Below are 15,448 nucleotides of genomic sequence, written 5' to 3'. Positions count from 1 at the left end.
TGTACATTATGTATTACTGAAACTATATATTATATGCCTCTATTTCAGTAAAGCCTACAACTGATCAATCCATCCAGCTTTCCATCAATGACTCTGGAGGTGTGACAGCAAGTCTATTACTTCTAAACTTTTATCCCAAAGACATAAAGGTTACATGGACCCATGGACAATCCCAGGTAAAGAAGCCATCAGAGGAAACCACCACTGAAAATCCTGATGGGACCTTCTCCATTAATACAAAGTGTAAAATCCCTGGACATCTCTTTGAAGAAAAAGGTTTTATAATAAAAGTGACCTGGAAACATGAAACAATGGATAAAGAAGAATGTAGAGAGATGTCAGTAGGACATCCAGGTGAGACCAATGTAATAGACTGCACATACATGTTCCTTATCTCACAAAGACAACCGCATGTTACATACAAGTCTACTGACTGTCTCTTGCTGTTACGCTGGGTTCACACTAGCATTCATCTCTCCATTGTCCAGGTCCTGAAAGACCTAGAGCCCATCCAGCAAAAAAGCAGTTACTCATAGACTATAATGGGGTCTGCAAGGGGGTCCGTCGGGTTTCTCTTCTTCCATAGAGAACTTTTCTCCCTGCCAATTTTATATGGAATCTGTAGCATAGTCTCCTATGGAGACTTCAATGTAGATGTGAACCTAGCCAGAGATAAAACTTTGCTGCATCTGTGTAATTTAGATGACCATGTAATATTATAGCTTATATACCTATACAGAGATCAAAAATACATTCAGAAATGTGAACCATAAACAAGAAAAAAAACTAAGGTTTAGATAAACTGCAGTTATAAAGTATAAACCCAAGAATACGATCCCAAACTCCTTGTATAGCGCTTGTTCTCAAACAATGCTTGTTATTAATTATTAAATTACTCCTCTGATTCTGCAAGCTAACAAACAAACCACAGTCACCTGCAAAATTTCACAGTTTTTCCCAAATAACTTGACAGTGACTTGGTATGAGAAGGCTGGGACATCTATAAGACAATGTATGGCTGGAATATACAATATGTCGTGTACACTAGAGAGAGCAGCCGATAACTCCTACTCCTGCTCGGCTTCACTATCGTTCACTGCTCAGTCACCGTCTGATGACCTGGAATATATCTGTAATGTGTCACATCCCAGTCTAAAGCATCCAATAGAGCGGAGTACAGGGAAAGCCATGAAGAGAGGTGAGCAAAATATATCATATAAAATATATAACTCAGTACTACAATATCAATGTGTATAATGTTGTGCAATTGTCTCCATGAGTCTATTAACCCTTGTTTTGTATAGACATTGGCAGTGGCCATTTTCTGAATAACCCGGACACCTGAAGTATTTATCTGTGTTACAGGAGTTTTCTCTAAGTCTTTTTTATAGCAAATATCCAGAATATAAGTAGATTAGGGCAGCACGGTGGCTCAGTGGTTAGCACTGCAGCCTTGCAGCGTTGGAGTTCTAGGTTGAAATCCTACCATGGACAACATCTGCAAGGAGTTTGTATATTCTCCCTGTGTTTGCGTGGGTTTCCTCCCACACACCAAGGACATACTGACAGGGAATGTAGATAGTGAGCCCTATATGGGACAGTGACTGACAATATCTGTAAAGCGCTGCGGAATATGATGGCGCTATATAAGTAAGCATAATAAATAAAATAATAAATAGATATAAAGAATAACCAATACCTAAATAAATACCAAAAATAAACAACTAAACTAATCCATAAGCATTGGATTACAGTGGGTCCCTACTCTACTAGGTGTGGTGCTGCACAGCGACCACCGCAACACGTAGCCCACAGGGGTAGCGACCCAGTGGTCTGGCAACACCCCTGCCACCAAACCAAGCCCCCAGGCTCTGGGCCCCACCACCACACAGAAGCAGCAGACATCATGCAGCACTGCACCATGTGAACAGATCTCAAAAATTCACCTTACCATATTGCCCCAGTCAGAGAACTGAGAGCTAGTAGGTGGGTCCCATTTTGCAGTCTCCTGCTAATTAAAAACACCTGGGCCAAATGGGGGGAGTGCTGGTACCAAGGCAAAACAAAAAAATTGAGGGGACAGACTTACCATATGTATCCAAAAAAAGAAAAAGACACGTACCACACATCCCAATCTTATACATTGATCTAGTGCCCGTGGGGTGGTGCGACCCAGAGCCTGGGGGCTTGGTCTGGTGGCAGGGGTGTTGCTGGACCACTGGGTCGCTCCCGTTGCGGTTGTGGCGGTCGCTGTGCAGCACTGCACCCAATAGAGTAGGGATCAACTATAGAGAGGTCGCCATGAAGTGGCTAGTGGGCTTATACACCTTGATCAATATGTATACTAAGAACCTCATGTTCAGTATTGTAGAATTTGCTGACAAGCACTAGATCAATGTATAAGACTGGGATGTGTGGGCCATGTCTTTTTTTGAATTTATATAGTTTTATATCAAGCACGGCTTATTTTCTGGACCCATAGTCCATGTGTAAATTAACCAGTAGTTTAGTATAGTAGAGGACTGTAAACTACTGGTGTTATCTCTAGATAGGCTCCCTGCTGAGCAGAACAAACATTCAGGAAGTAGATGATGGTGGGGGCTGGCAGGGGAGCAAGTTCTGCTCGCACAGTGTGAATGAGAAGAAAGTTTCACTTTACCATCATCACTGTAAAGGGTTAAATTTTGTAGATAAAAGTGATGATAAAAGTCCTAAAAGCTTCTCTTATCACAGTGTAACTCCCGGATAGTAAGTTCAGCATAGAGATGCCGCACTTATCCCTCCTACAGGAGCAGCTATAACTCACAGGTGTGCGACTTTAATTAAAGTGAGTGCAGTGCAGGACATCAAATAAGGTCTACTTCTAGGGGTTAATGCATATTATACAAAATACTTGATGATGATGATGATGATGATGATGATGGGTTTCGGATGTAATTATGATGTAAGGTTACCGTGTACAAAACTGCTCCAGATTGTTTCTTAAATTGCTTTGAAAAGTTTTTAGTGATTTGCAGTGGTATCAAATTTAGCAAACATAGCTTTGTCCGAATATTATAATAAGACTTTCACTTTTATATACAGTGACTCCACAGATGGAAAAGACAGTGACGTTAACACTCAGTGACGCAAATAATGTGAAATGTTCGATGAGTTTAATCAAGTTTTACCCATCAAATATTAAAGTGACTTGGACTCATAAAGAAGATAATAAATTAATATCATCAACCAGAAAACTTATCCAGACAGATGATGAACAGACATTTGCTGCTACAAGTGAATGTACAATTCCCTGGAAATATTTCACCTCTGAAGTGCGAGTGACTTGGGAACACGAATCACTGACATCTCCTCAGTATCGAGATCTCCATGTAACAGGTACAGCACTGGGAAGTAGCCATAAGACACAGCACAATAATGGCCTATATACACAGGAGTACACTAATGGTCTATATACACAGGAGTAAACTAATGGTCTATATACACAGGAGTACACTAATGGTCTATATACTGTACACAGGAGTATACGAATGGTCTATATACACAGGAGTACACTAATGGTCTATATACAGTACATAGGAGTACTCTAATGGTCTATGTACACAGGAGTACACTAATGGTCTATGCACACAGGAGTACACTAATGGTCTATATACAGTACATAGGAGTATACTAATGGTCTATATACAGTACATAGGAGTACACTAATGGTCTATGTACACAGGAGTACACTAATGATTTATGTACACAGGAGTACACTAATGGTCTATATACAGTACATAGGAGTACACTAATGGTCTATGTACACAGGAGTACACTAATGATTTATGTACACAGGAGTACACTAATGGTCTATGCACACAGGAGTACACTAATGGTCTATATACAGTACATAGGAGTATACTAATGGTCTATATACAGTACATAGGAGTACACTAATGGTCTATGTACACAGGAGTACACTAATGATTTATGTACACAGGAGTACACTAATGGTCTATGCACACAGGAGTACACTAATGGTCTATGCACACAGGAGTACACTAATGGTCTATATACAGTACATAGGAGTATACTAATGGTCTATATACAGTACATAGGAGTACACTAATGGTCTATGTACACAGGAGTACACTAATGATTTATGTACACAGGAGTACACTAATGGTCTATATACAGTACATAGGAGTACACTAATGGTCTATGTACACAGGAGTACACTAATGATTTATGTACACAGGAGTACACTAATGGTCTATGCACACAGGAGTACACTAATGGTCTATATACACAGGAGTACACTAATGGTCTATATACAGTACAGAGGAGTATACTAATGGTCTATATACAGTACATAGGAGTACACTAATGGTCTATGTACACAGGAGTACACTAATGATTTATATACACAGGAGTACACTAATGGTCTATGCACACAGGAGTACACTAATGGTCTATATACACAGGAGTACACTAATGGTCTATATACAGTACATAGGAGTATACTAATGGTCTATATACAGTACATAGGAGTATACTAATGGTCTATATACTGTAAACAGGAGTATACTAATGGTCTATATACAGTACATAGGAGTGCACTACTGGCTGATGTACACAAGAATATTGTGAAATACCTGTCATGAGAGACTATAAAAAGTACAAAGTACTTTTGGAAGTAGGGAATATAAAAACAACACTGAACATTGGCCACTGTGCAGAGGGGTTAAAAAGTATCAACTACTTAAATTTTTATTTTTCCTATCTTCTGGCGGAATGGTACAAATATGTGTTTTATTTCTTCAGGATTAGGGAGCGTTCACACTATCGTTGGTGTCCGACAGGTAGTGTCCGCTCAAAATCTGTCACGGACATTAGGAGCGGACACTAGCTGTGTCCGTGACACCTGTCATTTATTTCAATGGGCATCGGGTGTGTTCTTTTGCACTCCGTGCCCGTCCTTCCCTGATCGCAAGTGAAGATGTCCGACTTCTCAAGCGGACAGAAAAACCCTGCATGCAGGGTTCTTCTGTCTGCTTGAGAAGTCGGACATCTTCACTTGCAGACAGGGAAGGATGGGCACGGAGTGCAAAAGAACGCACCCGATGCCCATTGAAATAAATGACAGGTGTCACGGACACAGCTAGTGTCCGCTCCTAATGTCCGTGACAGATTTTGAGCGGACACTACCTGTCGGACACCAACGGTAGTGTGAACGCCCCCTTATTAACCATCAGTCCTTGTTCTGTGATTTATCTCTAGACTTTCCCTGGCATCCAGTCATTGAAATAGACCAACAAGCTTTCTATGTGAACACAGAAGCCACATTACAGTGCAGAATCTCTCAGTACTTTCCAAGTGATCTCACTGTGACCTGGTGCATGAAGAGTAAGACAGGAAATGTGTATGTAACTGACAATACCACACCCATAGCACAGAGACAGCCGGACAATATGTACAGCTGTACCGCCTGCCTGACATTCACCCCATCAGTAAGAGAACATGATGGAGCAGAGATCATCTGCAGAGTGCAGCATCCCACCCTGAGGAAATACATAGAGAAATCTACAGGACCAATACAGGTCTATGGTGAGTCCTTCTCTAGTGATTGTCAATGATCAACTAGAAAAAGTATCTCAGAAAATCTCTGAGAAAAGGAGAAATAGCAGAAAGATTGTTTCTTGTTTTCCATAATGAATTCAGGGACAAAAGCATAATTATTTGTCGCCAGACCTAAAACTAAGAAACTGACTCAAAACAGTTTTACTGTGGTGAATGGCTATTGCTTTTTCCTCTACAGGATCAACCCCTGTTTACATGACCGACCTATCAGGGGTGTAACTAGGAAAGCCTGGGCCCCATAGCAAACTATTGACTGTGCCCAACCCTCTAATTTTCTAGCTGGTGGGAAGGGGGACTGAGGGTAACCATGGATTTATAGGGGTTGTCCAGGAATTAGGAATAAATATCTGCTTCTCTCCTCCACAAAAAAGAAATCTATGAAGAAGCCCCTCCACACACAGACTATAAAGTACTGCCCTCTCCCCTATATATACAGTAGACCAGGGGTCCTCAAACTTTTTAAACAGTGGGGCGGAGGCAGAGCAGGTCGCACAGACATCGGGAGCGGTGCCCTCCAATAGGTAAAGTGAAGTGCGCTCCATGGCCTGGCCCGAGCTTCATTATAAATGCACGCCTGCCGGCGTTGTCGGCGGGGCCAGACAGAAGTGCTTGGCGGGACGCATGTGGCCCTCGGGCCGCAGTTTGAGGACCCCTGCAGTAGACTATACAGAAATGCCCCCTCCCCCCACACAGCTTATACAGTCATGACCCTTCCCTGACAAAGCCTATACAGTAATGCCACCCACATACATCCTATACACTAATATCCCTTTGCCTATATATAGCCTATACAGTAATAAGCCTCCCCCTACACATGGCTTATACAGTAATGCCCCTCCACACACATTCTATACACTAACACCCCTTCACCTTTGTATAGCCTGTACAGTAATACACCCCCCAAACATCCTATATAGTATTTTATTTTAAATTAGATTTTTATTGAAGAGACAAAAGAAAGTTTTACAATATATAAAACAGTAATAACAATAAAACCAATAGAATACTGTACAGTAAAAATTTGTATACAAGGTTAATGCTCCATGCAAAAGTCCAGGTACGGAAGCAACTACATAAGAAAAACCAAAAATATATCCGTGTATACGAAGACCAGAAAGCCAAACATACATAGGTTTCCCAGACATCAGTTACTACGGTATAACAGAACAAATGGGGTCAGGGACAAGGGGGAAGAAAGAGAAGGGAAACACAAAAAGGGAAGGGACAAGAAAGGGAGGGGATAAGGGTAACGAGATAGAAACGAAAGAAAAGAAGAAAGCAAAACACAATCAAAAACAATATACCTGAGTACAATGCTGGTGTCACAGAGAGTACAGCAAATACAAAAATGGAGCCACCCGTTATCAAGAAGCAATTAAGGGGTCACGGCGGGGCCAACCTGAGACTGCAAAGGAAGAGATGCTTTCCTAGTTTCCATATAAGAGAGCCAGAGGGACCATTTGAAGCGAAAGCTGGTATAAGTATGATTTTTATTGGCCAGCATACGCTCCAAAGTGAATGCTAAGTCAACATGATGGATTAACTCAGCTACGGTTAGACAAAGAGCAGATTTCCACAGACGAGCGATCATAGCCCGAGCTGCCACCACTATCTGCCCTAGAACAACCTGTGTCCCCGAGGGGAAAAGACCAGTATCCAAAAAACAAACAGCAAGACCGGGGGAGGGAGTATAATGAGACCGGCTATGGTGGACATAAATTGAAACACTGCCGTCCAAAAGGCTAAGATCGGAGGGCACTCCCACCATAAATGTATGAAAGACCCTATGTGACCGCATCCCTGCCAGCAAAGTTTCGAACAGGAGGGATCCATATGCGCCAGTTGACTAGGAGTCCTGTACCAGCCTAACATTACTTTCAAAGCCGTTTCCCAGTGAACAGCACCCCTAGAAGCACGTTTGACAAACCCAGTTGCGTCATACCAGTCCGACAAAGAAATGGTTCTGGCAAAATCCGATTCCCAACGAAGCAGATGAAGAGTCTTGACCTGCTCAGTGGGGACAGAAAGAAAATTATAAAACGTGGACAACCCACCCTTAGCAAGCGAGGATCGATTTGACAACTTCAAAGCTAATTTAGGAAAGGTTAGCCTCGAAAGGTCATGGGTTTGAAAAAGGTGACGCAATTGTAAATATTTTAAAAAAGTCAGTTTTGCGGAGGTGAAACTCATCCTGTAACATAGAGAATGATTTAAGTCCCCCAAACATCGTATATAGTAATGCACCAGCCACACATTCTATACAGTAGAGCCCCCTCCTGCACATCCTATACCATAATGTCCCCTCCCCACATACACAACCTATACAGTAATGTCCCCACCCCCAGGTCCTATACAGTAATACCCCTCCCAACCCACAGCCTACACAGTAATGTCCCTCTCCATACACACAGCATATACATTAATGTCCCCTCCCCCACACACAGCCTGTACAATAATACCCCCCACAAACACATAGCCTATATACTAATATCCCATCCCCACCTTCTCCTACCAGACTGCTGTGGTCTGTATAGCAGTCTTCAATGTGCCGGTGGCAGGGAGCAGGAGAAATGTGCGCTCCTCAAGCTCTTCCCTTTCGGTCATTTCCCCTTCCTCCCTGGTTGCTGGGTACGTGAGAACAGTCAGTCACTCAGTGGAGGAAGGTCTCTCCTCTGCAGAACAAACATTGGAACCTAAAGTGTTCAGAGGAGGGACAACGCAGCCGATCGGGCCCTCAGACCAGTTGTGCAGGGGGAGTGCCTCAGCTTAAAGGACACAGTGATGGTGCGCCCCCTATTGTAGTGGTGCTGTAGCTGCACTACTAGCCGTCAATGAGTATTGATAAAGAAAGCGGGGACCCAATGTACTTTGTAATGTTTCTTTATGTCTATACTTGAACCCTACAATTTGTAAAGTGCCGCGGAATATGTTGGCGCTATATATATGTATTATTATTATGTTTTCTCTTGTCCAGCTCCTCCCAGCATGCAGGGCCCCATACAATGGTCTCTCTCTGAGACAGGAGATGTTCTCTGTACTCTCAGATTGCAGAGTTTTTACCCTAAGCCTATGGAAATCAGTTGGAGGTCCACTTCACACAGATCTTTAACATCCAGAGAAATCTATGAAGACAATCCTGACTCGACATCTAATGTGACAAGTGTCTGTACAGTCACTCAGGAGAATATAAATGACTCTGACTATGGGATCGTAGTAACCTGGAAACACAACTCAATGCTGAAACCAGGGAAGAGCAAGATGTACATAAGGGATGCAGGTAATAATTTGTAGCAATTCCAAAAACATTTCTTTACCTATCATCTCCTTCTCTCTTTTATACGACATAGTTAACCCCTTTCTGCCGCGGGCATTTTTCAATTTTTGTTTTTGACTCTTCACCTTCCAAACCCCAATAACTTTTTTTATTCTTCCATTGACAGAGCCTTGAGTGTTTAATGTATGTGGGAGAAAATGTTCTTCATATTGGCGCCATGTATTATTCCGTACAATGTACCGAATAGTTTTATTTACAACCCCTTCTTAGAAATTTGTAGACGAGGCGTTTTCGGACACAGGGATATCTAATATATATGTATTTAACAGTAATTTTCTAGTTTTATGTGTATTCTAGTTGGGGGGGGGGGTTTAATTCAATTTTTTTTTTATTCAGGGGGGTCTGACCACTAATGCATTGCAAATTACCAGCACTTCTATCACAGGCTGCATAGAGCTTCCAACTGTCGTAACAACAGATCAATGGCAACCCGTCTTGCTCTGGGAGTCGTGATCCTTTCGAAAATGACTACCCTAGTTGTCGAGGGCCTTAAAGGGGTTGTCTGGCCAAAAAATTATATTTTAAATAGGCCAGGGGAGGTGAAAAAAAATCTGAAAAATCATACTCGCCTGAGGCCAAGCAGCGGCTTCAACAAAAGGGATCCGACACATCACAGTTGGCGAGAAGTTTCAATTCTAGAAGACACCGGAGAAGCAGGACTGGACTGCGCTAGGAGGACACCACAACATCGGGGACAGGTAAGTATGTTTTATTTGTTTTTTCACCTCCCCAGCCTATTTTAAAAACTTTTTTTGTTTTTTGCCTGGACAACCTAATGCAAACACCAAGCAGCTATGGCAGCCAATCAGCTCCTGAGCAGCCACCATATTTAAATACCTACATTCGGTGTAATAGTACAGCGGATGTCAGGAAGGGGTTAATGAAATGTTCAGCTTTGTATTCCTAAAGCAGAAGCTACAATCAGACATCCTTAGTAATACATACAATCATACATTATTACAGTATATGGAAGCTGTCATACGTACAGGCAGGTGGTTGTGTAACCTGTATTATCTGCTATATATACACAGCTTTATAACCTCTATAACACCCCACATTAACCCTACGTTTGCATGATGTAGGGCGTGTGACAGTAGATTTTTTAACGGCTGAATTAAATTCACTGTATAAGAATGGGAACTATTCACATGACCAATTTATCGGTGGACCGTTTTAATGTGACCGATATTGAATTTAATGCTGTTGTGTGAGGTCTGTTAAAATATATATATATATATATATATATATATATATATATATATCTATATCAGGCCAACAGAGAAGACTTTTACTCATGTTCTGTCAATTGTTATTAGCTCTGCTTGTCTCCCTGTATTTCTTTACTTCTGTAGTATCAGACCTGTTGCAATTATCACTGTGATATAATTATCAGCTATGGCACAGGCATAAAATTATGTATATGAGATTTTCTTTATATTTTTAGGTCTCCCGTGGTATCCAACAGTAAGTGAAATAGTCACACCGGATATGTTGCTAAATAAAGATGTAAATCTACATTGTGACATCAGTGGATTCTTCCCAAATAAACTGAACGTGATCTGGTTTATAAAGGAGAGAGGAAGCCAAAATTATACAACCGTAGATCAGTGCAAGTCTAGATACAAGGCTGAGCTCACGAATCTGCAATACTTTAATAATGGATACCAGTCTACCGCCTCATTACAATTCCGCCCATTACTCCAACACCACCATGGGATTTGGGTTATGTGCAGAGTACAACACCCCAGTCTGCAGCTCCATATAGAGAGAACCGCAGGACCTCTCTTCATATCATGTAAGTCTGAGGTCTTCATATTATTTACTGTAGTATATATAATGATATTAATAACTATGTGGCCTGGTATAGGCTAGCAATATATAATCACTGAGTTCTGACCCCATAAAGCCATGGTGGTGAACCTATGGAATCCGTGTCAGATGGGGCACACAGAGCCCTCCTGGTGGGCACGTGCGCCCTCTCCCTAGCCAAGCTCCTGGATCACTCACTAAAGGGGAATCCGGGAAAGCTATCCCAGTTCTCATGGTGAGCGCTTCTTTCAGATGTATGTGGAAATGCATATACACCTATAATGAGAAGAATATACAAATTTGTCTCCCATGGTGTTAGTATAGGGAGACAGTGCCTCAGTCATGCAGCCCAATAGAGGGAAGATCCAACAGATCGAAACAGCTGTCCTTGGCTGAGAGACTAACTTGCTAATAATCCCACATCATTGCAGCAAAGGCCTCTGGGAAGGTCGGGCATGATGTTAAAGGGAGCGCCCTCTGTTGGGCTGCATGACTGAGGCACTTTCTCCCTATATTAACACCATGGGAGACAGATTTGCATATTCTTCCCATGATCCCTCACTGTGGAGCGCCAATGGCTTAATAAGTCTCCATACACCTATAAGGTGGTCTCTCCCTAAGGAATGACAATATCCCCTTAACCTACCTATAAAGATACAGAGATCTATTTTTCTTTCACCTCACTTTTTATTAATTCAGCTCCATTGTGGAGGGTCAGAGAACTTTAATACTTATATTTATATACATATTATGTTTTCCTGCATATAACATATATTTCTTCTACATTTCATTTTCAGTGACTCCGCAGTTGATACAGCGAGAGATAATATTAACTCCTTATAGCAGAGATGAGGTTGTGTGCTCTGTGAATCTAAAAAAATTCTTTCCTAAAAACCTAAAAATAACTTGGAAAAATGGAGGACACGATGTAATGGCAACAAAAACAATCCTTCAGGTGAATGGAGAAGAAGAGGAAACATTTGATGCCATTAGTGAATGTAAGATTCCTTGGACACAGCTAAGTGCTCCTGTGCAGGTGACATGGGGCCATGTTTCTATGGAAAATCCTGAATGCTTAAAACTACAACACGCAGGTATGAACACCCAGCAAAAAACAAAAATAATTCTGCTTCAGGAAAGCAAATTACTCTCTTAGCATGAAATCCAGTAAGCCATAGCCATGTGGACATGTAGGAGTCATTCACACAGAGGAAATAGAAGAAGAGCACTTCCCCTTCATTTCCTGGCTGATGGCTCCCCATGGCGGTATGTCATTGCAGAGACATTAGTATTCTGTCATGGTTTTCCGCTGCTGACTAGGCCCAGATGATTCAACCTTATCATGGGGAAGTCTCGAACCACAAACTCCATGGCTAAAACAGCCGTAGCACGATTCAGCAGAACACATTTTTAAGCATCCTGCTGCGATCTCTGCTTCCCATTATTTTTGGTGGGAATCTAGGCAGAATTAGTCCCCAAATCAGCGCCAAATTCCTATGTGTGAACACCCCCTAAAAGGAGATGTCCCACCAAAGCACTTTAACTATCCACAGGTTGATAGGTTGTAGGTCAGTGGGGTCTGACTGCTGGGAGATTGTGAGAACGTTTTTTTTGTTCCCTTCTAATGATTTGACTACCTCCAAACAAAAGGAGTGGGGGAGCGCCTTTCCAACAACTACTCTATTCAGATAGGGGGAGCAAAACAATACTATTTTTGTAAATGAGTCATTGGTGGAATGTAACACGCCTGGGGGGACTCTGTCATCACATGTATGCTGCTTTATCTGAGGACAACATACAGAACAAAAAAAAATAGTGATTACAATGGAGTCACTGGTTAGAAAAACGCAGCAGAAAAAAATGCTATGCGTTTACAACTCATTTTGTTCCACAGCATTTTTTTTGTTGCGCTTCGCTACATGGGGCATTAGCCTGATTGTAGACTCTTTGTATTTTGTGGTCCGCAAACTAGTAATCTGCGTTCCTTTTATTGCGGACAGTGTGTCTTCAGCACCAGTGCCGTATGTCCGCAAAAACAGACAGTGTGTCATCAGTGTGTGATCCTAGTTTGTGAATCTGCAAAAAAAAAAACAACCCACAAGAGATATCTAATGATGTCCGTAGCTTGTCCGCAAATACAGATACCACACTGAGTACATCAGTCTGCCATACATGAGTCCCTGCCGTAGACACTGACACTGAACAGAATAGGACTTGCTCTATATTTTGTGGCGGGGACTGACAGCCCAGACACTGATTCGTGGAAATCACAGTCGTGGGCATGAACCCATAGAAATGCATGGGTCAGTGTGTTATACAAGAAAAACAGGGATAGCACACCGATCTTGACCACAGTCATCTGCAAGGTGAAGGCACCTCTCAGCATTGTCTAGATTAATGTACAAGGTAAAACAGCAGGTAGGCAGAGTAACTCCACAATACTTGAGGCTCACACAGCACTCCCAGCACTCGGCCTCTGCTGCATCTGGTAAACTGTGATTTTATAGAAAATACTGTGTCTTAATAGGAAGGTAAACACCTGTGTAATCAGAGTGTCTGTCACTACATTATGCTGCCTACAGATAGGACAGCACAATTCTGGTGACACATTGATGTGTTGATCTACAATTTCTTCCTCCGCTTGGGAGACAGCCAACAGTCTTCTGCCAGTGATGCCAGTTCAGACCCGGCCAACACTCTCCCCTGCTCTGCCGGCGCTGACACAGGACCTGCAGCCTGAGCTTTGTCGGCACAAGCAGCCTCATCCAGCTGCCTCCGCTGCGTCCCTGCCTCCCTCCAATGCCGGCACTGCTTTGGCGAGGGATACTACTCTCCCATGGGAGACTCCTCTGTCCTCTCCGACTGTGCCTCATGGATGGTGGGTATGTGGCCATGTCACACACGCCGAACTACCAGACGCCTGCAGACTCCGTCTTAAACTTGAAATTAAAATTAATCTAAAATTACGGTAGTCTTTAATTGAAATAAAATAAAAATTGTCAGATCCAGCAGCATGGTCATGTGATGAGTGACTCAGCAATCACAATCTCTGAGTGATGTAACATGTATGCAAGATCTTGTACAATATTGTTTCTGCCATTTCTTGGTTGCATCTGCAGCTAATGTTTTAGAGTGTCGTATAAACAGGAAAAATCTGTAAAAGCACTACAGAATATAATGGCACTATGTGAGTAATAATAACAATGTACTGTTGCTGAACACTACTGTGGTCACATTTTGCAGCATCTTTTTGGCGTCCAACATTACATGACATTGAAAAGCCTGTTCTGACTGAAATGAATGAAGCTAAGCTACGATGTAGAATCTCTGGATATTTCCCTGATAATGTGACTGTGAGCTGGTATAAGAAGGAGGGAGCCCTGGAACCTGTACAGGACAAGGATAAGTATAAGACATCAGTCACTGAGTCCCAGAGACAGCCGGACTCCACATACTCCTGTACAGCCAGTCTGAGGTTCACCTCATCACTGAGAGACCAGGGATCAGAACTCATCTGCAGAGTGGAACATCCCAGCCTGGAGAGACCAATAGAGAGAAGCAGCGGACCATTACAAGTACAAAGTGAGTACGGCACAGCTTATGGACATCACCATTTGTAAAGTTATCAGTAGAAAAAGTTTTAAAACTTATCTTTTTCTTCTATTGACCAGACAGTGGTACACATGGCAACATCAGCACTCAGTGTCAGTCTTATATAGCAGCAAATTTCTTAATTTTGTGATATGACGTGATATATATGATATGATTTATAAATGTCACAGATTTTTTGCACGTTATATCAGAGGATGTGCGGCTCTTTTGGTTTAACTTGATGGTTTACACATTATACTTGTTTCTGTCTGAAACTGGACAGGAGCCAGAAACCTGCAGTCATTTTTCAAACCCATCCATGTCAATGGGTTTGGAAAGTGTCCGGCCGTGAGCGCCGTTGAGCATTTTTTGCTCTCCGCGGCAAAACCGCTTTTTTTTTAAACTCTGGTTTTAAAAAAAATGGTTTCGCCACAGAGAGCAAAAAATGCTCAACGGCGCTCACAGCCGGACACTGAATGCTGGGTTTCCGTCTTTTGTCAGCAGAAGACCGAAACCTGGAAATGGAGTTCTGGTGTGAACCCGCCCTCACAAAGGTAAAACACTGTCTGATTTTTTACTTTTGTGTTTATTTTGACCTCTTTAAAGCGTACTAGCCTTGAAAACAAGTTTTGATTTTCTGTCTGTACTTGTTATTTTAATAAATATTAAAACGATTTTTTCTCCTTTTTTTGAAATCATATGCAGAAACCCGTAGAATACAGGCGTAGAATACAGAAGGGACAGAACTGTCACACCAAGCCTAAATATAAGTAAGTATATCACAATATCTATTAATGTCAGAAATCCTTCCAGAAAATCCAAAGTAGTTTGAAAGTTTAGGTACTCTTACCAAGTGCCAGATTCTGTTAATAGTACATAGTACTAGGCATTATGGATAATAAATATTTAGTAATTATTCCACATATCGTCCCTGTCGACCATTCGTTGAAGAAATAGACACATCTAATCTAACTCTAGACAGCGCTCAGCCTGAGCTACTGTGCAGAATCTCCAGGTATTTCCCTGATAATGTGAATGTGACCTGGTATAAGAAGGAGAAGGGAGTCCTGGAACCTGTACAGGACAGTGATA

At 42.0% G+C, this 15,448-nt stretch overlaps 1 protein-coding gene across 1 annotated transcript in view; it reads left to right on the top strand.

Annotated features, from left to right (window-relative positions):
* Positions 1–15,448, top strand: part of LOC142217149 (uncharacterized) — a 31,992-nt gene that overhangs the window by 14,923 nt on the left and 1,621 nt on the right. The window contains exons 8-15 of the mRNA XM_075285339.1: positions 49–354; positions 3,085–3,378; positions 5,263–5,589; positions 8,597–8,899; positions 10,401–10,751; positions 11,563–11,859; positions 14,009–14,347; positions 15,062–15,126. Of these exons, the coding sequence (XP_075141440.1) occupies positions 49–354; positions 3,085–3,378; positions 5,263–5,589; positions 8,597–8,899; positions 10,401–10,751; positions 11,563–11,859; positions 14,009–14,347; positions 15,062–15,084 (2,240 nt within the window). The 3' untranslated portion in view covers positions 15,085–15,126. The remainder of the gene's footprint in view (positions 1–48; positions 355–3,084; positions 3,379–5,262; positions 5,590–8,596; positions 8,900–10,400; positions 10,752–11,562; positions 11,860–14,008; positions 14,348–15,061; positions 15,127–15,448) is intronic.

Source organism: Leptodactylus fuscus, chromosome 8 (genome assembly GCF_031893055.1).
Source record: "Leptodactylus fuscus isolate aLepFus1 chromosome 8, aLepFus1.hap2, whole genome shotgun sequence".
Classification (NCBI taxonomy): Eukaryota; Metazoa; Chordata; class Amphibia; order Anura; family Leptodactylidae; genus Leptodactylus; species Leptodactylus fuscus.
The sequence above is the reverse complement of the archived record's forward strand: the minus strand, read 5'-3'. Positions and strand labels throughout refer to the sequence as shown.